Source organism: Vicia villosa, unplaced genomic scaffold (assembly GCF_029867415.1).
Source record: "Vicia villosa cultivar HV-30 ecotype Madison, WI unplaced genomic scaffold, Vvil1.0 ctg.001831F_1_1, whole genome shotgun sequence".
Classification (NCBI taxonomy): domain Eukaryota; kingdom Viridiplantae; phylum Streptophyta; class Magnoliopsida; order Fabales; family Fabaceae; genus Vicia; species Vicia villosa.
In genome coordinates, this window is record NW_026705741.1 from 70,228 (window position 1) to 97,911 (window position 27,684).

The window sequence follows — 27,684 nt, forward strand, 5'->3', positions numbered from 1 at the left end:
AGCTTGTTTATGATACGTGTTCAATAAAATATATTTTAAATCAAGAATTTGAATTTCCCAAACCAAATCTGGCGCCAAGAACACAACCCTAACTGATTTTTGAATTTCTTCAAATCTGTGTTGTTTTGATCGATCAAAGGGTCTATCTCACTCGGTTTTGGACGAGGAACATGATGATGATCTCATAATTCATTTATTTTTGCTCTAAGGTGATCAATTTTGTGATGAACACTAAGAACCCTAGAACTCAAAAACGACAAAACTGGAGATTGAATTCTTCAGTAGAGGTGTTACAGAAGTTGTTGCTCAATCTGAACAGCTTCAATGATGATTATAGAACATGTCTGGATGCTTGGAACCATCTGAATTCATCTGTGCTAAGCTGTGGTACCCGATCTGCATAACCTTGGAGTGTGAATCGAATTTGAAGATTATGAGGTTACAGATCATATGTGAGTGCTTGGATAGCTCATATGTGATGTATATGAGGTGTTGGAAGTGTTAGTTTGGACAGATATAGCTTGGTATGGATTTTGGCATGATAAGGCTCTCTTTATGCAAACATGGGGGTTGAAGAGTGATTATGAGATTTAGGTGTTTTTGGGGTGTGTGAGTGGATCAAACACATCATATATGACATTTAGAAGTTGTGGGAAGCATTACTTTGTTCAGAACTTGCAAGGTTTGGAGGTTGAGTTTTCTACCTCACTTTGAAACACATGACTTGTAATTCAAGAAAGAAGAGAAAACCTATAATTGTGAGGTTTTGGTGTGAATTGAAGAGTGATTTGCACCTCTATTTATAGGCCAAGGATTCTGAATGAAGAGCTCTTGCAAGTTGCTTCAAGAATGATGACTTGGCTTAAGAGATAAAATGGCATCTTTTGCATTTAATGCATATGGTTAAAAGTAACTAAACCATGGTTATTTTCCAAGCTTCTTATCTCTTTCCATTCTGATCTCAAACCAGAAAATATCTATCAATTATTGCATTGGTGTGTCATCACTTGGATCATTGGCCATATAGTATAGCAACTTAGTGAAAATGGCTTGAAATTTCAAGTGAAAAGTTCACTAATGTCAAAATTCAAAACCATAGCTATGCCCCATATTTTTTCATGCTCTTGGACATTTTGGAAAGCTCATGTTACACACTTCAAAACCCTAGTTGAAAGTTTCTTCAAGACCTTTAAGGAAATGGGTGAAAAAGATCCATGAACTTTGAAGAAAATGAAGTTTTTTAGTGAAATTTTCAAAAAGTACCAACTTTGAAGCACCATATCTCTTAAATGGTTGATCTTATGGAAAAAATTTATATGTGTCAAAGTTGTTTATTGGATCAAAATCTACAACTTTCATGTTGGAAGTTTTTTTCAGTTTGTAGGTGGAATTTTGAGTTATTCCCTTCCAAAGTTTGGAAAAAACCATGAAAAACACTTAGAAAAATTTTCTAAGTATGAAAGTCAAACTTTTGACTTTTTGATTCTTGATTGATTTTCTTGTTTTTCCTTGATCAAATGACTTCTCATATCATATATTGATGATTCAAAACTTCAAAAGTCATGGTTGACCAAAATTCCCCAAAAGTCAATGGTGATCTTGTACAGTTGACTTTTTCAGACGAATCGCGTTTCTGGAGATTTCAAATGAAACAGGCTATCCTCACCAAATGAATAGTATGAATGGACCATATTGAAGCATTAGAGGATATTGAGCCATGTTTTGAGTTGTGGCACCATGTCCTGACTAAAAAATCAGTGGTTCAGTGAATTAGGTCAAAAACCCTAATTGTCGACCAGATGAAATTGATGACTGTAGGTCTTGAATTAAGATACAATTTCCATTGTATATTGTCATAGGGATTATTTGAGGATGATTGAAACCTTTGATTGACTTCCTGGGGATTTTTAGGGTTTTCCCTAATGTGATCCCTGATTTCAGTCCCTGATAGTTCAAAACCCTAATTCTGATGATTTGTCTGATCAATCTTTGTATAGGAGATGTTCTGAGCCAATGGATTAGGTCAAAATGATGCACTTGGGGTCTTGAGGTCATGTCCCAAGTCATTAGGTCAAATCCTGAGCAAAAGTCAAGAGTATGCTATCTTCAGTCAAAACCCTAATTCAGTCGATTCAAAGCTGTTGAGTTTGTTGAAATGAATCTCTGAGGACCAAATGTTGATTGAAGATGATTCATTTGAAATGAAGGGAGAACAAAACCCTAATTGATTGTTACTTGTATTGATGAGTGATTTCTTGATTAAATCCTGCTGAGTCACAAGTAACAAACACAAGCTATGCAATTTGTTAGAGATGCAAATGATGCATATGCAAATGATATGAGGTGGTATCTTAGGTCAAAAATTGGGGTATGACAGTATCCTGGTCCTAAATTTGTGATGTACGAGTTCGTGTTCAAGGAGGTCGGGCTAAGGCTTCCCTTTACACATCTACAGCGGAGCGTCTTCAGGTGGTTGCAACTGCGCCCGTCACAGCTTCACCTCAATGCCTTTGCCTTCTTGAGGGCCTTTGAAATCGTGTGTGGCTTTTTGGAGGTTGGGTCCACTCTCTCCTCTTCTTTAGGGTTTTTCATCTTCAGAGGCTGCGTGATCCTGATGGGAACTTCAGCTGGGTATCTTTCTAGCAGCCAAAGAAGTTGTTCGCCATTTATCAGGACTCCATCAAACATTTCAAGAACCGATACTTCGTAGTGAAACCTCTTACTCCTGCGGCCGAGGATCATTAGTTCGAGATCCTCGATTATGGTCAGGATGGAGAGAAGAAGAGGGGTCTTTCTGCTCGATTTCCTCTAGAGTGGCAGTACGACCATTTTGAAAAGGGAACAGATGCTTACATCTTCAGGTATGAAGACCTGAACGAACGGGGTTTGGTGGGTTACAGGAAGCTCATCACCTTTGTAGACGGTTTCCTGCCAGCGACGTGCACGTTTCCCAATGGGGATCCTTTGTTTGACGAGGATGGTGAGCCTCAGATTGAGGCCCGATGCATAAATACCAAGGTTATCCTTGAGTGCGAGACTGACGGGAAGCTATGGTTTTGCTTGGTGAGAATTTATTTTTCCTTTGTTATTTATATTTCTTTGGAGTTAACTTTGTTTTCGTCATGCAGGACAAATGACTGATTTACATGACAAAGTCATGAAGATGAAGGCAAAGACTAAGGGGGCAACAAAGGTACCATGTTGATGAGATCAAGGCGGCCGCCGCGGCTGGTGTCAGAGGTAGTTCTCCTTCTTCGGCCGATACTACGCCGGAGAAGTCACCAGCTGAGAAGAAGCAAAAGACTGATGGGGGGTCGTGGGTCCGCCCCATTAACAACGATAACCCTACTGATGATGACGTCGTGCTGCCTTCCTGCACCCTGCATCAGGGGCTTTTCTCAAGGAAGAATCTTCTGCTGCAATGGGAAGAGGTGAGGCATATCATTAAACGGGACATAGTTACCTGTGGAAATGATCTGGCTGATGACATCGAGGGGATGATGAGGGTCATGGCTCTGGCGATGGCTCTCAAATCCCAGAGGATTTGTCCTCAGAAGGAATATGACGCCCTAGAGCGGAAATATGAGACGCCGGAGGGTGAATTTGAAGCTTATAAGGATAAATATGAGATCCACACCTGTGTCATCGAAGACCTCTGCAAGGCCCAAGATAAATTCAGGGCTTTGGAGGCCGAGGAGAAGAAACTGTGTGAGCGGGTTACTGAGTTGGAGGAATCTAACCTTCCTTTCGTGGATGAAACAGAGGACAAGAAGGTCTTGGAGACTCATTCTCAATTGTTGCACAAAGTGAGGGAGCTCAAAATGGATTGTGTGCCACCCTATGAGTCGGGTTCAAAGAGGCAGTCGAGCAATTGAGGTTCATCAACCCTGGATTGGTTACTGCGGGGATAAGTCCGTACTACAAGGTTGTGGATAGCAAAATACAGACTAACACAAATTTCAATGAGTGGGACGCCGAGAAGGCTGAGGAAGACGATATGGGTGAGGGTGATGGCGAGGATATGTGATCAGATTTTGTTTAAATGGGCATGTGTCTCTTTTTGTATTTGGCCTGCGTGCCAAGCTTTTGGTCGGCCTGCGAGCCATTTATAATTTTTTTGTAAAATGGGCTTCTACCCGACACATTTTGAGGCCTATGAGCCGTTATAATGCATTTTCTCTTGTTCTTTTTTTGAGTGTTTCGTAAATTAATTTTGTTTATTTATGCTGTGATGAATTTTTTGTATGCTCGACCAGTAGTTGTCATCCGACCGTTGGTGGAACGATTCGGGAAGACCAGGTTTGATTCCGGCCACAAGCGAGCTCGAAGCTGCGTTCGAAACCAAGAGCTCGCGGCGCAGACTTTCCCATTGCGAGCTGGGTGTCCTACCAGGCGGGTACTACAGCGGCGGAGCTAGGTGTAGGTCTCCCCGTCGAATCGAATGGCGGCTAGGTGTGAGTTGTGATGCGATTTTCGGGCGAATATGAGAAGACTGTGTTCGTACCAAGACGCGCTTCTTGGTCGTCCCAACGATGATGTTGTCGTTCCCTGATCGGCCATATTCTAGTAGCCTTAGCTATAGTATTGTCAAAGTTTTTCGACATTCCATGGTCAAACAAGTTTTTCCCCGAGTAGGTTTTCAAGGTAGTAGACTCTGTTCCCGATTTTATCATAGATACAGTAGGGGCCTTTCCCAGTTGGGAGCAAGCTTGCCATCGCGTGAGTCTTTCTTGTTTCTGAGGATGACGAGGGAGCCGACCTCAAACTCGCATTTTATGACTCTTGCGTCGTGGTGCAAAGTAATTTGTTGTTTTATTTTGGCTTCGCAGAGGGATGCTCCTAGGCGAATCTCTTCGACCATTTCAAGCTCTTCCCTCATGAATTCTTCGTTAAGCTCCTCTTCGAGTGGGAGTTCGGTGCGTCGGGATGGTTCTCGGATTTTGACCGGGATTACTGCTTCGGTTCCGTAGGTTAATATGAATGGTGTTTCCCCTGTGGTCGAATGGGAGTTGGTTGATAGGCCCATAGGACGCTGTGCAGCTCTTCAACCCAACTTTTTTTTGCTTCTCCTAGCCGCCGATTGAGTCCTCGGAGGATAACCCTGTTCGCGGCTTTGGCCTGCCTGTTAGTTTGGGGGTGCTCGACGGAGCTAAAATGTTGTTTGGTGCCGAGCTTGGCGACAAAGTCTTGGAATTTTCTGTCCTTGAATTGTGTCCCGTTGTCGGTCACGAGTGCCTGGGTTATTCCAAATCGTGCGAGCACGTTCCGTTTATAGAACTGTAGTATGTTGAGTGATGTGATTTTGGCGAGGGCTTCGACTTTGATCCACTTTGTGAAAAAATCTACAGCAACGATCTGGTATTTGTTTTGGTATGAGCCGACATGGAATGGCCCTAGGATGTCAATCCCCCACCAGGAGAAGGGCCATGGAGATGAGAGCGTTTTCAGCTCGTCGGGGGAGCAAGGTGTACATTGTTGTGGCGTTGGCACTTATCTCATTTTTGGACGTGATCATTAGCGTCTTGCTGCATCGTTGGCCAGTAGTATCCCGCTCGGAGTGCTTTTTAGGCTAAAGAACACCCACCGGGGTGTTGTGCGTTGATTCCTTCGTGGATTTCTTGTAAGACTTCATGGGCCTGGGTGGAGTCGAGGCATCTGAGTAGGGGAATGGAGAATCATCTTCGGTATAGTTTACCCTCTATCACCATGTAAGAGCAAGATCTTCGCTTGACTATCGCGGCTTCCTTCTGGTTGGGCGGAAGCTCGTTTTTCGTCGGTAGTTGTGCACCAGGGTCATCCAGCAATGAGCTTCTTCGATGGCGTGGATCTCCGGTAATGGAGGGGTCATTTGTACACTCGGTTGGGGAAGGGTTTCTTGGATTACGGATTTGTTTCCCCCTTTCTTTCTAGTGCTCGCTAGCTTGGAGAGAATGTCCGCACAGGTGATATGCTCGCGGGGGACATGTTCGACTTTCGCTTGGGCGAAGCCTTTTATTTTTTCCCTGACCAAGGCTGGGTATCCGATGAGGAGCTCGTTTTTGGCTTGATAATCTCCATTCACTTGGGACGCGACGAGCTAGGAGTCGGTGTAAATGGCGATAACACGCGCGCCCAAGTCTTCGACTAGACAGATGCCCGCTAGGAAAGCTTCGTATTCAGCTTGATTATTAGATGTCGAGAAAGATATGATGAGGGAGACTTCTATTATGATACCCTCGGAGTTTTTGAGGATAATTCCCGGTTCACTTCCGGATTAGCTGGATGCTCCGTCGATGAAGATCATCCACGTATCGTAGGCGGTCGTGGAGGTTTCAATGGTCTTCATCTCGGCGACAAAGTCAGCTAGGGCTTGAGCTTTTACTGCTTTCCTAATTTCTTATTGGATGTCGAATTCAAATAGTTCGAGAGACCATTTGAGCATCCTTTCGGCCATATCGAGGCGGCTGAGTAACTGCTTGATCGGTTGGTCGGTCGTGACGATAATGGTGTGGACTAAGAAATAGTAATATAGCCTTCTTGTTACGATGTCGAGCGCGAGGGCCACCTTTTAGATCTTCTGGTACCTTACCTTGGGCCCTTGAAGGGCCTTGCTTGTGAAATATACGGGTTTTTGTCCCTCGTCTGTCTCCCTTATTTGGGCTGCGCTGACTGCCTCGGCGGAGACAGCGAGATAGAGGTAGAGGGTTTCTCCGACTTCTGGTCGGCTGAGGATAGGGGTTGCGAAAGTACTTGTTTTAGATGGGATAAGGCGTTCTCACACTCGTCTGTCCATTCAAATGTTGCTTCTTTGCATAAAAGTTTGAAAAATAGGAGAGCGTGATGGGTGGATTTTGCGACGAATCGGGATAACGTGGTGAGCATCCCATTTAGGATTTGGATTGATTTTATGTGCTCGGTGTGGGGAGGTCGGCAGGTGCTCAGCATATCTTGGAGTTGGCCTCGATGCCTCGTTCCGTCAAATAAAAATCGAGGAACTTTCTGGCCCTTACTCTGAAGGTGCATTTCTCGGGGTTGAACCTCATTTTGCACAATGTTGCTCGGGAAAAGAATCGTTCGAGGTCGTCGGTATGCTTTGTCTCTAATCGAGACTTGACGATCATGTCATCCATGTAAACTTTGAGGGTGTCCCCGATTTCTCCTCGGAACACCGTGTTCATCATCCGCTGATAAGTGGCCCCAGTATTCTTTAGGCCGAAGAGCATTACGTTGTAATAGTAATTGCCTGATTCGGTCATGAAAGTCGTGCACTTCCTGTCGCATTATGCCATGGGTATTTGATTGTAACCTGAATAAGCATCCCTAAAAGATAAGAGTTTGTAGCCGACCGAGTTGTCGACCAGTCTAACAATGTTAGGCAATGGGTAAGCATCTTTGGAGCAAGCCCTATTGAGATCAGTATAATCAACACACATTCTCCATTTTCATTAGATTTCTTAAAGAGTACAACGTTTGAGAGCTAAGTTGAATACTTGGCCTCGAAAATAAAATTTGCCTCTAGGAGGTCTTTTACAGCTTTCTCGGCAGCCTCAACTTTTTTAGGAGACAGCCTACGCCTACGTTTAGCTACGGCCTTAGTGGCTGGATTAATGTTAAGTTGATGACACGCGACCTTAGGGTCGAGTCCGGGCATCTCTGCAGCGCTCCAGGCGAACAAGTCAACATTCTAGCGGAGTCAGGCTTGTAGTTGTTTCTTTGCAAGGTCAAGGAGTCCTGCTTCGATCTTAACTTTCTTGTTGGGGTTGTCTCCGAGTGGGATGAGCTCAAAGTCACCATCGGGAATTGGACAAACAGGATGGATGGATTTCCCGTTGAGTGCAACTTGTTCTTCAAATGCATCATTCAGCCCTTCTTCGTAGAAACATGCATCTAGTTTGACGGAGTTGACGCTTGGTTTGATCCTCTTCTCGCCTTCTTCGGCTTTGCTTTTGATTTTGGGATGTTTATTCACCAATTGGTAACCCTTGACAGCAGCGTCGAAACATCTTCACGCAGCTTCAATGTCTCCTTTGACGGTTGCGACCCTGCCTTTCTTGGTGTAGTACTTCATCATCAGGTGGGCCGTGGACGGATCTGCTGTTAGCTCGGCGATGGAGGGCCTCCCCAGGATGCAATTATAAAGGGAATCACATTCTGTTAGAACAAGAATTATTCTGATCAATATTCTTAGTTTTGATGATAACAATATATATGAATTTTGTATGAGATAATGTGGTACTCTAATCCTATGCAATTTCCATTTCAAGAATCAAATAAAGAGTATGCACAAAATCAGCGCAAGAAGCACTGACTCAGAAGGTTCAGCATGCAACATTAGAACATGCTCTGGAAAGACATCAGAAGATGGTCAAGCTGAATTAGAACATGGTCTATTGTAGCATCAGAAGAACTTGAGATCAGAAGCAGAAGCACTGAAGTTCTCATGGTATCACGCTAGAAGCACTTCAAGGTCAGAAGACAAGAAGATGCTCTGCACCAAGCTGTTGTACTCTGATGATATTCAAACGTTGTATCTACAAACATCAAATCAGAAGCAAGTACAAGATGGCAGGCTACGCTGACTGATAAAAGGAACGTTAGAAGCTATTAACGGCAAAGTCAGTAGACGCAGCAAAAGCAAGGCTCGAGGTAGTTGACAAAAGAGTGAAACATTAAATGCAGTGTTGTACGGATCACGCAACGCAGTAAATGCTCCCAACGGTCATCTTCTCAAACGCCTATAAATAGAAGTTCTGATGATAAGCAAGGTTACGAATTTTACACAACACTTTTGCGCAAACTTACATAAACGCTGTCAAATTCAAAAGCTCTCAAACTTAATCATCAACCTCACTTCATTACTGTTGTAATATCTTAGTGAGATTAAGCTTAAACTTTAAGAGAAATATCACGGTTGTGATTATAGCTTTTTAAGAAGCATTGTATAACTCTTGTAAGAATTTGTTTACATTCATTTATAAAGAACTAGAGGAGATCAAGTTGTGATCGGATTCTCTAGAAGTCTTAGAGGTTATCTAAGCATTGTGTTCCTAGAGTGATCAAGGTGTGATCAGAATACTCTAGAAGACTTAGAGGTTATCTAAGTGGAAAACCAATGTCATCTTGTGTGATTAGTGGATTAAATCCTCAGTTGAGGTAAATCACCTTGTCAAATGTAACACCCCTTCCTAACCCCGCGGAAATTTTAAAACAATTATTCAGAGTACATGAAATAAGGGTGCCACAATTCATAATAAACAAACATCATTCAGTCATGTCATGCATTCACTGAGGTAATCATCATAAATTAAAACGTTTCATGTTCACACAGCGGAAATTTATCAAAAACGGACTAAGTTTAACATCTTTAAAACTTATCCTTCAAAACATCAAAACATAACTAGAGTCATAATCATAAACTCTAAACAATCGCGTCCTCAGTGTTACAACTATCAGAGCATGACACCTGACGCTACTAAACCACTGACTCATGAGCTAATCCTCACCGAGTCGAACAGCCGCTATCCTCAATCTGAAAATGACAACATGTAAGGGTGAGTCTCATCATAATTAACAAATGTTATAAGGTTATAAAGCAATAACACATCACAGTTGTATCATTCACCCAATTGTTTCATAAACAGACATTCAAAACAATCAAACAACAATCAACACATCATCAACATTTACAACACTGGAATGCATCCAATCATGTTATAAATTATGCATATGTATGAACTGACACTATGCATGTGGTACCAACATCATCATATGGGGATAACCCATGACCGATCCAACATCATCCAAGATACGACCCTGCCAGCACAGATTCCACACAATGGGAATCATGCCCTTCACTGATCCAACACACCCTTATGGATACAGTATCATCAATGAACATGAATGAATGCAACATATACAACATACTTATATCATCATCATCAACGTCATCATCATCATTCGAGTATGTTCATATATATTAACATCATTCAATCACAAATTCCATCATCATCATATACAAAACATACATGTATTTGCATCAATCATCATACTCAATAAGAATAGCATACATGTATTTTCATCATTCAAAAAACCAATCAATCATCACCCTATAAATTATTCTATAAGGTTCGTTTAGCTCGAAACGGCGCATCAAACGGACCAACAGTTAAAAAGTTATGCATCTTTGAACTTTTAAAAATATCTCAAAACACCAACAGCACGCGGCGCCATCACCAGTTCGCGGCGCGAATTGAGCGTTCCAAGAATCCTTGGCTCTCTGCCAAGCTGTTCGCGGCGCAAATATCTGCACGTGGCGCGAAACGAGAAAAAGTTACGCCTTCGCGGCGCGAACAGAGGTACGCGGCGCGACCTGAGCGTATCACAACTTCTTGGCATTCTGCCCACCTGTTCGCGGCGCCAACCCTATGCACGCGACGCCAACCAGCGATTTCAGAAACCCCAACCTGCAGAAAACAACATTCTATACATTCCAAACTCATCCAATTCATACCAGTACGAACCTAGGGACATCGAATGCACAAACAACACAAAATACATCTCATAAGACACCATTTACACATCAATTGAGACCATAACAACGCAGACATCATAGATTCAACCATAGAGATCAAACATCATACAATTTGACTCAATCCCTAAACCTATCATATGACTCAATCGACCCGAATTCCACATCTATTCAGTATTATCAACCCCTATTCCGATAATAGATGATAATTAGACAAGTCCTCCCTTACCTTAGCCAAATTCTTGAATTGGTTCCTCTTCCTCTTTGGTTCTCCCTTTACGTTCTTCAGTTCCTCTTCTCACAGCTTCTGGTTTTCACATTCTAATTTTTCCCTTCTCCTTTTGTTTTCCTTTATTTTATGAAAAACATAAAATTAGAAATGGGCTCTTACACAATTACACCTCCACTTTACTAATTCCACCGCATGGCCCAATAACTTAACATTTTATTATTTTTCCACATAATTCAACAAAATGTTAATTTCCCATAATTAATTTAAATCTTGATTAAATTAATTAAATAAGAATTTTCGGGATGTTACAACTCTCCCCCACTAAAGAGTTTTCGTCCTCGAAAACATACCTCAAGCAAATAGTTCCGGATAGGAATCTTTCATCTGGCTTTCTAACTCCCAGGTGACGTTTCCATCAGCTGGTCCTCCCCAAGCTACTCTGACTAAAGCTATTTCCTTGCCCCGCAATTGCTTCAGTCTTCTATCTTCAATCCTCACAGGTAACGTTTCAACCGTTAAGTTGTCTTTAACCTGCACATCATCCACTTGGATCACGTGGGACGGATCCGAAATGTATTTCCTCAATTGAGACACATGAAATACATCATGCAAGTTGGCAAGCATTGGCGGTAACGCAATACGATATGCCACTTCTCCCACTCTTTCTGAAATTTGGAATGGTCCAATAAAACGCGGAGTCAACTTCTTTGACTTCAAAGCTCGACCAATACCCGTCATAGGAGTAACCTTCATAAACACATGATCTCCCTCTTGAAACTCAAGTGTCTTCCTCCTTTTATCATAATAACTCTTTTGACGACTCTGAGAAGCTTTCATCTTCTCTTGAATCATCTTAGTCGTCTCCGTAGTCTGTTGTACAATTTCTGGTCCAATCACAGCACTCTCACCAGCTTCGTACCAACACAATGGAGTTCTACATCTCCTACCATACAATGCCTCAAACGGAGCCATACCTATACTCGAATGAAAACTGTTGTTGTAGGTAAATTCAATCAAAGGCAAATAACTATCCCAAGCACCTCCTTTTTCTAACACACAAGCACGTAACAAGTCTTCTAACGACTGAATTGTCATCTCAGTCTGTCCATTCGTCTGCGGATGATAAGCAGAACTCAGTCTCAGCTTAGTACCCAAAGCCTTCTGCAAACCTTCCTAGAACTTAGACGTAAATCTCGGATCTCTGTCTGACACGATACTCGAAGGAATACCATGTAGACTAACTATCTTCTCAATATACAATTGAGCCAGCTTTTCCATCGGATAATCCATTCTTACCGGTATGAAATATGCAGACTTTGTCAACCTGTCTACCACGACCCAGATAGCTTCACAATTCTTAACAGTTCTCGGCAAACCCGAAACAAAATCCATTGATATGCTATCCCATTTCCACTCAGGAATAAACATCGGTTGCATAAATCCAGATGGCTTCTGATGTTCAACCTTTGACTTCTGACAAGTCAAACAGGAATACACAAACTCAGCAATTTCTTTCTTCATTCCAGGCCACCAAAATAGCTTTCTCAAATCATGATACATCTTGGTAGCACCAGGATGAATACTTAATCCACTACGGTGTCCTTCTTCTAAAATATTTCTTCGGAGTTCAGCAACATCAGGAACACAAACTCTGTCTCCAAACCTCAGTATACCATTCTCGTCAACTCTAAATTCACCGCTCTTGCCTTGGTTAATCAAAGTCAACTTGTCGACTAATTCGACATCAGCCTTCTGGCCCTCTCTGATCTCTTCAAGAATACCACTGGTCAGCTTCAGTATTCCCAACTTAACACTAGTAGGAGTACCTTCACATACCAAACTCAAGTCTCTGAATTGTTCAATCAAATCCAATTCCTTCACCATTAGCATAGACATATGCAAAGTCTTCCTACTTAAAGCATCAGCAACTACGTTTGCCTTACCCGGATGGTAATTCAAACTAAAATCATAGTCTTTAAGGAATTCCAACCACCTTCTCTGCCTCATATTCAGTTCCTTCTGGTCAAAGAGATATTTCAGACTCTTATGATCACTGAACACTTCAAATCTCGACCCATACAAATAATGTCGCCACAACTTCAAGACAAAAACCACCGCTGCCAACTCCAAATCATGAGTCGGATAATTCCTTTCATGCACTTTGAGTTGTCTCGACGCGTACGCGACCACTTGTTGGTTCTGCATTAGTACACCACCTAAACCCATCAACGAAGCATCACAATAAACCATAAATGATTCTGTCGGATTCGGCAAAATCAAAATAGGAGCACTAGTCAACCTCTTCTTCAGCTCTTGGAATCCTTCCTCGCATTTTACATCCCAAATAAAAGCCTGACCCTTTCTGGTTAATTTAGTTAACGGCAATGCTAACTTTGAAAATCCTTCAATGAACTTCCTGTAATAACCTGCAAGACCAAGAAAACTACGAATCTCTAACACTGACTTCGGCGCTTCCCACTGAGATACAACCTCTATCTTAGTAGGATCGACAGCAATACCATCCTTAGAAATTACATGTCCAAGAAAACTGACCTCTTCTAACCAAAATTCACACTTCGACAGTTTGGCAAAAAGTTGCTTCTCTTTTAACAACTCCAACACAATTCTGTGATGTTCTGCATGTTCTTCCTCACTCTTAGAATATATTAGGATATCATCTATAAACACCACCACGAACTTATCGAGATAAGGATGAAATATCCTATTCATATACTCCATAAATACACCAGGTGCGTTAGTAACTCCAAACGGCATTACCGAATACTCATAATGTCCATACCTTGTTCTGAAAGCGGTCTTCTGAATATCATCGTCTTTCACACGAATCTGGTGATACCCAGACCTCGGATCAATTTTGCTAAACACACTCGCTCCAACCAACTGATCGATCAAATCATCAATCCTCGGCAAGGGATACCGATTCTTGATAGTAACCTTGTTCAGTTGTCTTTAATCCACACACAACCTCATTGAACCCTCCTTCTTCTTCACTAGCAACACAGGTGCACCCCACGGAGAAACGCTAGGACGAATGAACTTCTTCTCAAGTAATTCTTCCAACTGCTTCTTCAGTTCAGTCAACTCAGACGGTGACATACGATACGGTGCCATTGACACTGGGCTAGTTCCCGGAATTAAATCAATAGAAAAATCCACTTCTCTTTCCGGTGGTAATTCATTCACATCTTATGGAAAAACTTCTGGAAATTCACACACCATAGGTAATTCGCTACTCGCCACTTTTTCTTTCATATTCAGCAATGCGAACAACATAAACACTGTTGTACCATCCTTGATAGCTTCATCCACTTGTCTAGCCGTCATCTCCAGATCATCAAAATGAACTCCTTCAGGAAAGATTACTGTCTTCGAAAAACAGTTGATGTGAACACGGTTAAATTCTAACCAGTTCATCCCCAGGATTACATCGAGTTGTTTCAACGGAAGGCACACTAAGTCCATTCCGAATTCTCTACCAAAAATGTCAACCGGACAATTCAAGCATGCGAACGAAGTAGTTACTGAACCCGACGCTGGAGTATCAATAACCATACTTCCATTTATTTCAGATATTTCCAAATTCAACCTCTTAGCACAATCCAAAGAAATAAAAGAATGAGTTGCTCCAGTATCAATAATCGCAACTAAAGGTGTGCCATGAATAAAACACGTACCTTTAATTAGTCTATCATCCGGAGTGGTTTTCGACCCAGACAAAGCAAAGACCTTTCCTCCAGCTTGGTTCTTCTTCGGTTTAGGACACTGTGGGCTAATGTGACCCTCTTCACCACAATTGTAACAAGTCGCAATCTTCTTCTTACAATCAGCGGCAACATGACCCACTTCTTCACACTTAAAGCACTTCTTCTGATTCAGCTTGCACTCATTCCTACGGTGCCCGACCTCACCACAGTTATAGCACCTGACAAAAGCACTAGAGTCTCCCCCACTAGGCTTCTTCCAACCACCAGTCTTTGGATTACCTCTACCATATGGCTTACCCTTATCCATAGGCTTCTTCCCTTTTCTGTCAACTAACTCGCGAGAGTGCGATGACTTCAGCTTGAGATTACCTTCCTCGAAGATCCTACTACAGTCCACCAAGTCTACAAATCTCCGGATTCTCTGATATCTGATACCCTGCTTAATCTCATCACGGAGGCCGTTCTCGAACTTGATGCATTTCGAGAATTCACTAGCTTCATCGTTGTTGTAGTGAACGTAGTACTTCGCCAACTCAATGAACTTCGAAGCATACTCTGGTACTGTCATGCTACCTTGGACTAGTTCCAGAAATTCGATTTCCTTTCGACCTCTTACGTCTTCAGGAAAGTACCTTCTCAAAAATTCCCTCTTGAACACAACCCAAGAAATAGCCACACCATCAGCTTCCAGTTCAGTCCTGGTAGTCATCCACCAGTCGTCAGCTTCTTCAGACAACATGTGAGTGCCATATCTCACCTTCAGATCATCAGCACAATCGATGACTCTGAAGATTCTCTCGATCTCCTTAAGCCACTTCTGAGCACCTTCAGGATCATGCGTGCCCTTGAACAATGGAGGATTGTTCCTCTGAAAACTGTTCAGTTGCCTATCAGCACCAATCGCAGCTCCATTGGCATTTCCTCCCAGCACACCAGCAATCATGCCCAGAGCCTCAGCAATAGCATCATCGTTTCTTCCTCCTCTTCCAGCCATTGTTCTGCTTAAATCACACCCAATTTAATCAGAACAGAAGTATCGACAGTTAACTCTTACTAGTCGCATACACAGGAAACAAAACTGACACTAAGACTCTGGTCATAACGACCGACTATGCTCTGATACCACTATTGTAACACCCCTTACTAACCCCGCGGAAATTTTAAAACAATTATTCAGTGTACATGAAATAAGGGTGCCACAATTCATAATAAACAAACATCATTCAGTCATGTCATGCATTCACTGAGGTAATCATCATAAATTAAAACGTTTCATGTTCACACAGCGGAAATTTATCAAAAACGGACTAAGTTTAACATCTTTAAAACTTATCCTTCAAAACATCAAAACATAACTAGAGTCATAATCATAAACTCTAAACAATCGCGTCCTCAGTGTTACAACTATCAGAGCATGACACCTGACGCTACTAAACCACTGACTCATGAGCTAATCCTCACCGAGTCGAACAGCCGCTATCCTCAATCTGAAAATGACAACATGTAAGGGTGAGTCTCATCATAATTAACAAATGTTATAAGGTTATAAAGCAATAACACATCACAGTTGTATCATTCACCCAATTGTTTCATAAACAGACATTCAAAACAATCAAACAACAATCAACACATCATCAACATTTACAACACTGGAATGCATCCAATCATGTTATAAATTATGCATATGTATGAACTGACACTATGCATGTGGTACCAACATCATCATATGGGGATAACCCATGACCGATCCAACATCATCCAAGATACGACCCTGCCAGCACAGATTCCACACAATGGGAATCATGCCCTTCACTGATCCAACACACCCTTATGGATACAGTATCATCAATGAACATGAATGAATGCAACATATACAACATACTTATATCATCATCATCATCAACGTCATCATCATCATTCGAGTATGTTCATATATATTAACATCATTCAATCACAAATTCCATCATCATCATATACAAAACATACATGTATTTGCATCAATCATCATACTCAATAAGAATAGCATACATGTATTTTCATCATTCAAAAAACCAATCAATCATCACCCTATAAATTATTCTATAAGGTTCGTTTAGCTCGAAACGGCGCATCAAACGGACCAACAGTTAAAAAGTTATGCATCTTTGAACTTTTAAAAATATCTCAAAACACCAACAGCACGCGGCGCCATCACCAGTTCGCGGCGCGAATTGAGAGTTTCAAGAATCCTTGGCTCTCTGCCAAGCTGTTCGCGGCGCAAACATCTGCACGCGGTGCGAAACGAGAAAAAGTTACGCCTTCGCGGCGCGAACAGAGGTACGCGGCGCGACCTGAGCGTATCACAACTTCTTGGCATTCTGCCCACCTGTTCCCGGCGCCAACCCTATGCACGCGGCGCGAACCGGCGATTTCAGAAACCCCAACCTGCAGAAAACAGCATTCTATACATTCCAAACTCATCCAATTCATACCAGTACGAACCTAGGGACATCGAATGCACAAACAACACAAAATACATCTCATAATACACCATTTACACATCAATTGAGACCATAACAACGCAGACATCATAGATTCAACCATAGAGATCAAACATCATATAATTTGACTCATTCCCTAAACCTATCCTATGACTCAATCTACCCGAATTCCACATCTATTCAGTATTATCAACCCCTAACCCGATAATAGATGATAATTAGACAAGTCCCCCCTTACCTTAGCCAAATTCTTGAATTGGTCCCTCTTCCTCTTTGGTTCTCCCTTTACGTTCTTCAGTTCCTCTTCTCACAGCTTCTGGTTTTCACGTTCTAAGTTTTCCCTTCTCCTCTTGTTTTCCTTTATTTTATGAAAAACATAAAATTAGAAATGGGCTCTTACATAATTACACCTCCACTTTACTAATTCCACCGCATGGCCCAATAACTTAACATTTTATTATTTTTCCACATAATTCAACAAAATGTTAATTTCCCATAATTAATTTAAAACTTGATTAAATTAATTAAATAAGAATTTTTGGGATGTTACATCAAAGGTGGACTGGAGTAGTTTAGTTAACAACGAACCAGAATAAAAATCACTGTGCAAATTGTTTTTATATTAAGAGTTTTTAAACTACGCTTATTCAAACCCCCCTTTCTAAGTGTTTTTCTATCCTTCAATTGGCATCAGAGCGCCGGTTCTAGGTGCAAGCACTTAACTGTGTTAGAAAAGATTCAGGAAGAGAAAAACACAAAGTTTAGATGGCTGGTGAAGATCCAACACCTACATCTACATTTGGCTCTACTGAGCAAGATAATGGAAATGGTAACAATGGTTATACTAAACCACCAATATTCGATGGTGAAAACTTTGAATATTGGAAAGATAAACTTGAAAGTTACTTTCTTGGTCTAGATGGTGACTTATGGGATCTTCTGGTGGATGGTTACAAACATCCAGTGAAAGCTAGAGGAGTCAAGCTAACAAGACAAGAAATGAGTGATGAACAAAAGAAAGAATTCAAGAATCATCACAAGTGTAGGACTATTTTGTTGAATGCTATCTCTCATGCTGAGTATGAGAAGATATCTAACAGGGAAACTGCCTATGACATATATGAATCATTTAAAATGACTCATGAGGGAAATGCCCAAGTCAAGGAGACTAAAGCTCTTGCCTTGATCTAGAAATATGAAGCCTTCAAGATGGAGGATGATGAAAACATTGAGAAAATGTTCTCAAGATTTCAAACGCTAACTGCTGGATTTAGAGTTCTTGATAAAGGATACACCAAAGCTGATCATGTCAAGAAGATCATCAGAAGCTTGCCCAGAAGATGGGGCCCAATGGTGATTGCATTCAAGATTGCAAAGAATCTGACTGAAGTCTCTTTGGAAGAGCTGATCAGCGCCCTGAGGAGTCATGAAATTGAGCTTGACGCTAATGAACCTCAGAAGAAAGGTAAGTATATTTCATTAAAATCTAATTATAAAAAATGCACTAACGCTTTTCAGGCTGAAGAAGAAGATTCTGAAGAATCAGAATCAGAAGAAGAAGATGAACTCTCCATGATCTCCAGAAGGGTAAACCAACTCTGGAAGAGCAAGCACAGGAAGTTCAAGAACTTCAAAAGTCCTAAAAAGTTTGAGAAAGGAGAATCTTCTGGAAGCAGAAGATGTGATAAGAAGAAGGTCATTTTCTATGAATGCAATGAGCCAGGTCACTACACGAATGAGTGTCCAAAGCTTCAGAAGGAGAAGCCCAAAAAGAAGTTTGATAAGAAGAAAGGTCTTATGGCAACTTGGGATAATTCAGATTCATCAGAATCAGAATCAGACTCTGAAGGCGAGCAGGCAAATATTGCACTGATGGCCACAGTTGATGATGGATCATAATCTACATCAGAATCAGATTCTGAAGAGGTATTTTCTGAACTCACTAGAGAAGAGTTAGTTTCCAGTCTAACAGAACTTCTGGAACTCAAAGCTCATCTTAGTATCAAATACAAAAAGCTGAAAAAGCTGTTTAAATCTGAAACCAAGAAGCTAGAAGTGGAAAATTCTGAACGGAAGGAAACAATTTTAAAATTATCCAAAGATGGTGGATCTCCTTCTGATTCAGAAAAATCCATTCCTAGCCTGAATCATATTCTGAAGGAATATGACTTGAGCTTTAGGAAGTTCTTATCTAGAAGTATTGGCAGAAGTCATCTTGCTTCTATGATATATGCTGTTTCTGGAAACAAGAGAGTTGACATTGGTTATGAGGGTGAAACCCCATACAAACTTGAACCTATTGATAATATGAAAATCACATACAAGCCATTGTATGATCAGTTCAAGTATGGCCACTCCCATGATATTAGGCTCACATCACATGCCAAAAGCTTTCACATAAAACACACTAAGAAGCATGTGACACAACCTAGAAAATATCATGTAACTCAGAATAAATATTATCATGCTGTTCCTCCTATTACTTATAATGTCAAACCCAAGTTCAATCAGAACTTGAGGAGAACTAACAAGAAAGGACCCAAGAAAATGTGGGTACCTAAGGAAAAGATTATTCCTATTGCAGATATCCTTGGCTGCAAAGAAGACAAAGGAAAACATGTCATGGTACCTGGACTCTGGGTGCTTTCGACACATGACGGGAAGAAGGTCTATGTTCCAAGACCTGGTGCTTAAATCTGCTGGAGAAGTTAAGTTCGGAGGAGATCAGAAGGGCAAGATAATTGGCTCAGGAACCATAAAGTCTGGTAACTCTCCTTCTATAACTAATGTTCTTATGGTAGATGGATTAGCTCATAACTTGTTGTCCATAAGTCAATTAAGTGACAATGGTTATGACATAATATTTAATCAAAAGTCTTGCAAGGCTGTAAGTCAAAAGGATGGCTCAATCCTATTTACAGGCAAGAGAAAGAATAACATTTAAAAGACTGATCTTCAAGATCTTAAGAATCAGAAGGTAACTTGTCTTATGTCTGTTACCGAAGAGCAATGGGTCTGGCATAGAAGATTAGGTCATGCTAGTTTGAGAAAGATTTCTCAGATTAACAAACTAAATCTGGTCAGAGGACTCCCTAATCTGAAATACAAATCAGATGCTCTTTATGAAGCATGTCAGAAGGGCAAGTTCTCCAAACCTGCATTCAAGTCTAAGAATGTTGTTTTTTCCTCTAGGCCGCTAGAACTTCTGCACATTGATCTATTTGGCCCAGTCAAAACAACATCTGTCGGAGGGAAGAAATATGGATTAGTCATCGTAGATGATTATAGCCGCTGGACATGGGTAAAGTTCTTAAATCACAAGGATGAGTCTCATTCAGTGTTCTTTGAATTCTGCACTCAGATTCAATCTAAGAAGGAGTGCAAAATCATAAAGGTCAGAAGTGATCATGGTGGTGAATTTGAGAACAAATTCTTTGAGGAATTCTTCAAAGAAAATGGTATTACCCATGATTTCTCTTGTCCTAGAACTCCACAACAAAATGGAGTTGTAGAACGAAAGAATAGGACTCTACAAGAAATGGCCAGAACCATGATCAATGAAACCAATATGGCTAAGCATTTCTGGGCAGAAGCAATAAACACTGCATGTTATATTCAGAATAGAATCTCTATAAGACCTATTCTAAATAAGACTCCTTATGAACTGTGGAAGAACAGGAAGCCCAACATTTCATATTTTCATCCTTTTGGATGTGTTTGTTTCATTCTGAATACTAAAGATCATCTTGGTAAGTTTGATTCTAAGGCACAAAAGTGTTTCCTTCTTGGATATTCTGAACGCTCTAAAGGCTACAGAGTATACAATACTGAAATATTGGTTGTAGAAGAATCAATCAATATCAGATTTGATGATAAGCTTGGTCTTGAAAAACCAAAGCAGTTTGAGAATTTTGCAGATATAGATATTGATATATCAGAAGCTGAAGAACCAAAAAGCAAAGTTTCAGAAGCTAAAGATCTCAGAAGCAAAGGATCAGAAGATCAGGTTGCTGCATCTTTAGAGAATCTCATAATTTCTGAAGAGCCAACAGTCAGAAGATCTTCTAGACTCACCTCTGCTCATTCAGAAGATGTCATTCTTGGAAAGAAGGATGATCCTATCAGAACTAGATCCTTTATAAAGAATGGAAATCAGAATCAATGATCAGAATCAGAAGATGAGAAGTTTTACCTTTCATCAGAAGCTAAATCAATGCAAAACATCTGACATCAAGTGTTTTCTGATGGTGAACACGTGTTCTCTCTTTAGGTAAAAGCGTGCGTGTAGCTGATGGGACGCCGCCCTAGGTAACTATGAGCATCATTTCAAAAATCACGTTCTCTCACCTAACGTCATTCATCATTTAATGTATTTGATTCTGTAACTGTTCATTCTCATAATTTCATTGCATTTTTTTTCCAAATCCGCCTCTATATATTCATTTCAAATCATAACGTTCCTTTTTTTCGCTCTCATTTTCTCTCTCTCTCTTTGCATGCATTTTTGCAACCTATTCTCTCTTTTCTCTAACCCTAAACACAAACCCAGAAAAGTATCCAGTAATCTCAGGTCTGCTTTAATGGCTGCATCATCATCCTAGAATGTTGGTTCCTCTATTCCTCTACATCTTCAAGAAGAAAAACAACAAATTGTTCCAGTTATCTCTTGCTCCATTCCCAGAAATGAGTTAGAAGTAATATATGAATTAACGATGGACTTTGATAGTCTTGAAACACACGAGTTCCATCTAAAAGAAGATATGTTGTTTCAAGGATGGACTTCTTTGTTCTCCGAGTTCTGTGGACCTGTATACCCAGAACTAGTAAAAGAATTTTGGGTGCATGCTGTAGTAGACCCTAAATCAATCTTGTCGTTTGTTCATGGAAGGTTTGTTGTTGTTACTAAGAACATCCTAAGAATGATGTTTGATCTAAGAAATCCTGAAGGTGTATTTGAAACGGATCAAAGAGCTAATTGGGATGCCGTTCTGACTAAATTATACACAGACGTGAAGCAAACGAAGCGTGTCAAAGACATGAAGGATCTTTACAAAGTCTGGACCAAGATTCTCCTAGGGTGTTTTTATCATAGAAAAGCAACTCATTCTCCAGATTTCGTCAACAAAGAGCAGCAATACATTCTGTACTGCATTGCCACTCAGAAGAAGGTTGATATTATCTATATAATTTTCAACCATATGTGGAATGTTGTAAGGGACTCCAGAAATGCTTTCAGAACGAAGAAGGGTAATATTATTCCTTTTGGAAGAACAATTACAAATCTTCTAATTCATACCAAGATTGTTGAAGACTTGGAAGCTCAAGGAATTATCAAGGATCCTGTTACTGATATAGGAAGCTGCTTAAATGCTCACACCTTGAGAAAGAGGAATCTTATTCAAGCTGTTAGAGTCAATCCTCAACCTCTCCCATAAGCAAGAAGCGGAAGAAGTCATGTTCTTGCTGAGTTTGAATCATTCTTCAGAACTGAGCTGCCAGAAGTTAGGACTAAATATCTTAACTCTCTCAAGGAAGATAAAGCCAAATATGTTCTTGCTAAAGTTAGTCGGAAGAAAGCCTCCACTTCCAAGAGTGCAGTTTCAGAAGTTGCTTCAGAATCTGTTCAAGAAGTTGTTGTTAACAAAGAAAGAAGGAAAAAGCGTAAGTTTGATCGTTCTTCTAACCAGGAGAAGGAAGTCCAAGAAGAAGCTGCTGCAGTAGTTGATAAGGATGCTACTGAAAATGATGTTGTTGTTGAAGCTGTTCTTGTTGAAAATGAACAAGAAGCAGAAAAAGAAAAAGTTGTGAAAAGGAAGAGGAAAAAGACAAAGAAAGATGTAAATGTTGAAGCTGAGAAGGAAGTAGAGAAGGAGAATACCAATAAGAGAAGAAGATTGATTATAGTAGAAAGTGAAGAAGAAGAAGAGATTCCAGAAGCTGTGAATCATCAAGTAGAGGAAAATCAAGATTTGACTACTGAAGAAGCAGAAACTCCAGAAGTAGTTAATCAAGTAGTTGAGAACCAAGAAGCTGTGGATAAGGAGAATGAAAGACTTGCTTCTGCTAGAAAAAGAGAAATTGCTCTAGGGAAGGAGAAGATTGTGGAAGAGCAGAAGAACAAGAAGCAGAAAAGACTTGAGGCTGAATTTGAAGCTATTCAGAATATGTCCAAAGGTATACATCTTTCTGAACCTGCTTCTGTTTCTGTTTTATGTTCAGAATTTACACCAACAGATGTTGCTCAATCCCCTGAACCAGAAAATCAACCAGAAAAAGCCCCATCAGAATCACCTCAACACACCAATGTTCTTATCCCTCCTTCTCCACCCGTTACAAAAGTTCTTACTCCTCCTCTTTCTCCCGTAACCAACCCTACTTCTGACCAACCCCTTGACTCCATAATTCTTGACATCCAATCCCTTCAAACTGTCTTTCCCCCACAAACAAATATCTCTATTTCTCAACCTCCTCCTCATGCTAACTTTAAACCCATTTCTTCCCCCTCACAAAATAATCCTTCCTTATCTGACCTTCTAGATTCTGCATTATATGAGCAATTGCTTCGTGACTGCAACTACACACCCAAGCCTCGTCCTGAACCTGAGCTAGTAGTGTTAGACTCTGAAAATGAAGCAGAATCATCTCTTTGTCTTGATAGAGAACCTCAACCCTATTTAGTTTTGAAACCAGATTCTGCCTTAACCAAAATAAAATCTCGCCGAGCACTTCGTATTGGTGTAATTTTTGAAATAGTAAAACTGAATGTCAGAAGAGGTTTTGAGGCTTTGAGAGAAGCTCATTCTGCTGGAATAAATGATGTTGCCATGCGAAATCTTTGGAGGATCTTCAGAAGGAAAGCAGATGCTGACTTTCAGGAGCTTCAGGAAATTTGTGAAGAACTTGCTCCACGACCTCGTGGAATTCTGAGGCATTATGAAGATTTTTGGTTCAGTCGTCTTGGTGGGAGATATTGTTTTGAAGAGAAGGAATTCATTGATGAACTTGCAGAAGGACAAGTTCCTGAGGATGTGGAAGATAATCCTTGTAGGGAAATTGTTGTATGGAAGCCTCATTATTCTGTGTTGACTGGAGATTTTCAGTCGATATTCAACTGGTTAAGGGAGAATCCCTCTGAAAATGCGCCAAATATGGCATATCCAACAGTTGAATCTCCACCAGAAGTTGAAGCTCCTTCTCCTCCAATCAACCTAGCTGAGATACTTCTGGCTCTTGAGAATGCAGAAGATGTTATCCCTGCTGCTCTTTATGCTGATGCTGAGAATATTCCTGCTGAGGAAAATCATGATGATGATCTCACGATAGATGCTGCTGTTGAGAATGTTGTCCCTCTGAACAGAAGTTGTGAAGCTTCTTATGGAGAACCCTCTCTTCTGGTGAAGACCTTAGAGGTTATTCAAAAGAATCAAGCGGATCTAGCTTCTCGCTTGGACAAGCAAGAAGATACCAACAATGAGTTTCGCTCATTTATACAGAAGCACACTGAAAGCAACAATGAGATTCAAAGCCTTCTAGCCAAGATAGTTTCTAAACCAGGCTAGTCGTAGTCGTTTGGTCTTAGATGTCTCCTTTTTCTTGCATCTGTTTTTTGTGCATCTTTCTTCTCATCCCTTGTATCTTCTGATTAATTCTGATGAATGAAAATTTTTATCTTCTTTCATATTGTTTGTTTTTCATCTGAATCTTTTATGCTTTTTGATGTTATGAAAAAAAGGGGGAGAAAATGTGATAATTGATCTGATTAATTATATCAGTTGCTGGGAGTAAATCTCCATATCTCTAACAAAGTTGCAAGTTTTATGTCTTTGAGATTTTTGCAGGATTGAAGATATTCTGAAAAAGCTCAACATAAGAAGCAAGAAGGAAGAATTTTCTGATATTCTTGTGATAGAATATACTCTAACACATTCTTATCCTTTATATGTTCTGATACATTTTTTATGTGTGCTCTTATACATATCCTATGTTCTGATGCATTCTATATGCTATGATACATATTATATGCTCTGATTCATTCATGCTTTGACTCGTGCTGTCTAGTTTGTTTTGAAACATCTCAGGATGTAGAGATGCTCTGATGACGCTCTGGTACATTCAAGAATGTTCTGATTCAATCAAGCATGCAATGACTCAAGAAGAAATTCAAAGCTCTGAAGCTGTCCTATAGAAGCAAGAAGCAGAAGCTCTGAATGTTCTGAAGTTCTAAGCTTACGTGAACGTCTCAACTGAAATGAAAAATACTCAGGGAAGTCCTTTATTTATAAAAATCTTCCGGTATTTATTTCCGGGGAAGATTATTCATCTCAGGGGGAGATTGTTAATCTCAGGGGGGAGACACATTCACACACTATAATTATATGCTTATGCTATAATTGTGTAACTGTCTTTAGCCGTCTGATATTCTGATTGCAAATTCATATCAATTATATATGTTTTTGTCATCATCAAAAAGGGGGAGATTGTTAGAACAAGAATTGTTCTGATCAATATTCTTAGTTTTGATGATAACAATATATATGAATTTTGAATGAGATAATGTGGTACTCTAATCCTATGCAATTTCCATTTCAGGAATCATATAAAGAGTATGCATAAAATCAACGCAAGAAGCACTAACTCATAAGGTTCAGCATGCAACATCAGAACATGCTCGGGCAAGACATCAGAAGATGGTCAAGCAGAATTAGAACATGGTCTATTGAAGCATCAAAAGAACTTAAGATCAGAAGCAGAAACATTGAAGTTCTCATGGTATCACGTTAGAAGCACTTCAAGGTCAGAAGACAAGAAGATGCTCTGCACCAAGCTGTTGTACTCTGATGATATTCAAATGTTGTATCTACAAACATCAAATTAGAAGCAAGTACAAGATGGCAGGCTACGCTGACTGACAAAAGGAACGTTAGAATCACGCAAACGCCTATAAATAGAAATTCTGATGAGAAGCAAGGTTACGAATTTTACACAACACTTTTGCGCAAACTTACAGAAACGCTGTCAAATTCAAAAGCTCTCAAACTTCATCATCAACCTCACTTCATTACTGTTGTAATATCTTAGTGAGATTAAGCTTAAACTTTAAGAGAAATATCACGGTTGTGATTATAGCTTTTTAAGAAGCATTGTATAACTCTTGTAAGAATTTGTTTACATTCATTTGTAAAGAACTAGAGGAAATCAAGTTGTGATCGGATTCTCTAGAAGTCTTAGAGGTTATCTAAGCATTGTGTTCCTAGAGTGATCAAGGTGTGATCAGAATACTCTAGAAGACTTAGAGGTTATCTAAGTGGAAAACCATTGTAATCTTGTGTGATTAGTGGAGTAAATCCTCAATTGAGGTAAATCACCTTGTCAAGGGTGGACTGGAGTAGTTTATTTAACAACGAACCAGGATAAAAATATTTGTGTAAATTGTTTTTATCTTAAGAGTTTTTAAACTTCACTTATTCAAACCCCCCCTTTCTAAGTGTTTTTCTATCCTTCACATTCGACGACAAGGAAATGGGTTTTGATTACCCTGGTGGTTTCCCCTTCGCCGAGTGTTACGAGGAGCTCGACGTACCCCCGAGGTTTGGAAGTTGAGCCGTTGAAGCCCTGAAGGTCGGCACCCATGTAAGGAGTTAAGCTGGATTCGTCGAGTATGAGTGTCTTGAACAGCTGTTAATACATAATGTCGCAGGAGCTGACTTCGTCGACCAGGATTCGTCGGACATCAAATTTCGCCATTTTTGCCTGGATAAGGAGGGGAATGTTGGCGTTGGGAGACCCTCCGAGGAGCAAGATTCTAATTGTTCTCAGTTTCCAGCTCCTTTATGATTATCTTTTGCTTCTCCACTTGATTGCAGACTTCAGCATTCTTGATACACAGCTTCTTGTGTGAGGCAGCAAGCTCATCAAAGGTTAGCTCATCATCATTGGAATCATCATCAGATGCACAGACACTTGTTAAAACTGTTACATGTTTTGCAGTTTCCTCTTTAGACTTATTGTCTAAATCTTCATCAGACCAAGTGACAGACAGTCCTTTCTTACGCTCCTTGAGGTAGGTAGGACATTCAGCTCTAATGTGTCCATATCCTTCACATCCATGACATTGAACCCCTTTGCTTTGATTGGGCTTCTCTTCAGCTTTAGATCATATGCTAGGGTCATAGGTCTTGCTGATGTCATTGGAAGTGTTCTTGACATTGGGTCTGGACTTTTGATCAACCCTTTTAATGAACCTGTTGAATTGTTTTCCAAGCATGGCTATGGCTTCTGATAGAATTTCATCACTTCCACAATTGCTTTCTCTTGAATTATCTTCAGTGTTGGAAACAAAAGCTATGCTTTTGTTTTTCTTTTCAATAGTGTCACAAATACTCATCTCAAAGATTTGTAGAGAGCCAATGAGTTCATCCAGCTTCATGTTGCTGATGTCCTGAGCTTCTTCTATTGCAGTCACCTTCATAACAAATCTCTTAGGCAGCAATCTGAAAATCTTTCTTACCAGCTTTTATTCAAACATTTTTTCTCCTAAGGCTCCCGAGGTATTTGCAATCTCAAGGATATTCATGTAGAACTCATGAATAGTCTCATCCTCTTTCATCTTGAGATTTTCAAACTTGGTGGTAAGCATTTGAAGTTTAGACATCTTCACCTTGGATGTGCCCTCATAAGTTGTTTTGGGAATATCCCAAACTTCTTTAGCCAGATCACAGTGCTGCACAAGTCTGAATATGT

General features: G+C 40.3%; 1 protein-coding gene across 1 annotated transcript; it reads left to right on the forward strand.

The window, feature by feature from the left end:
- The first annotated feature begins 21,656 nt into the window (after positions 1-21,656).
- LOC131636797 (uncharacterized) lies at positions 21,657-27,008 on the forward strand. The gene is made up of 3 exons (XM_058907392.1): positions 21,657-21,832; positions 22,430-23,552; positions 26,808-27,008. Exons 1-3 carry the CDS (start codon positions 21,657-21,659, stop codon positions 27,006-27,008), a joined length of 1,500 nt encoding a protein of 499 aa, XP_058763375.1.
- Positions 27,009-27,684: the final 676 nt, after the last annotated feature.

Excerpts from the sequence above, each read along its gene's own strand:
- LOC131636797 (XM_058907392.1), top strand. The coding sequence starts at position 21,657 with ATGGACTTTGATAGTCTTGAAACACACGAGTTCCATCTAAAAGAAGAT. Across the intron at positions 21,833-22,429 it reads TTGTCGTTTGTTCATGGAAG|AACTGAGCTGCCAGAAGTTA; the intron begins GTTTGTTGTTGT and ends ATCATTCTTCAG. Across the intron at positions 23,553-26,807 it reads CTCGTCCTGAACCTGAGCTA|ACTTCAGCATTCTTGATACA; the intron begins GTAGTGTTAGAC and ends ACTTGATTGCAG.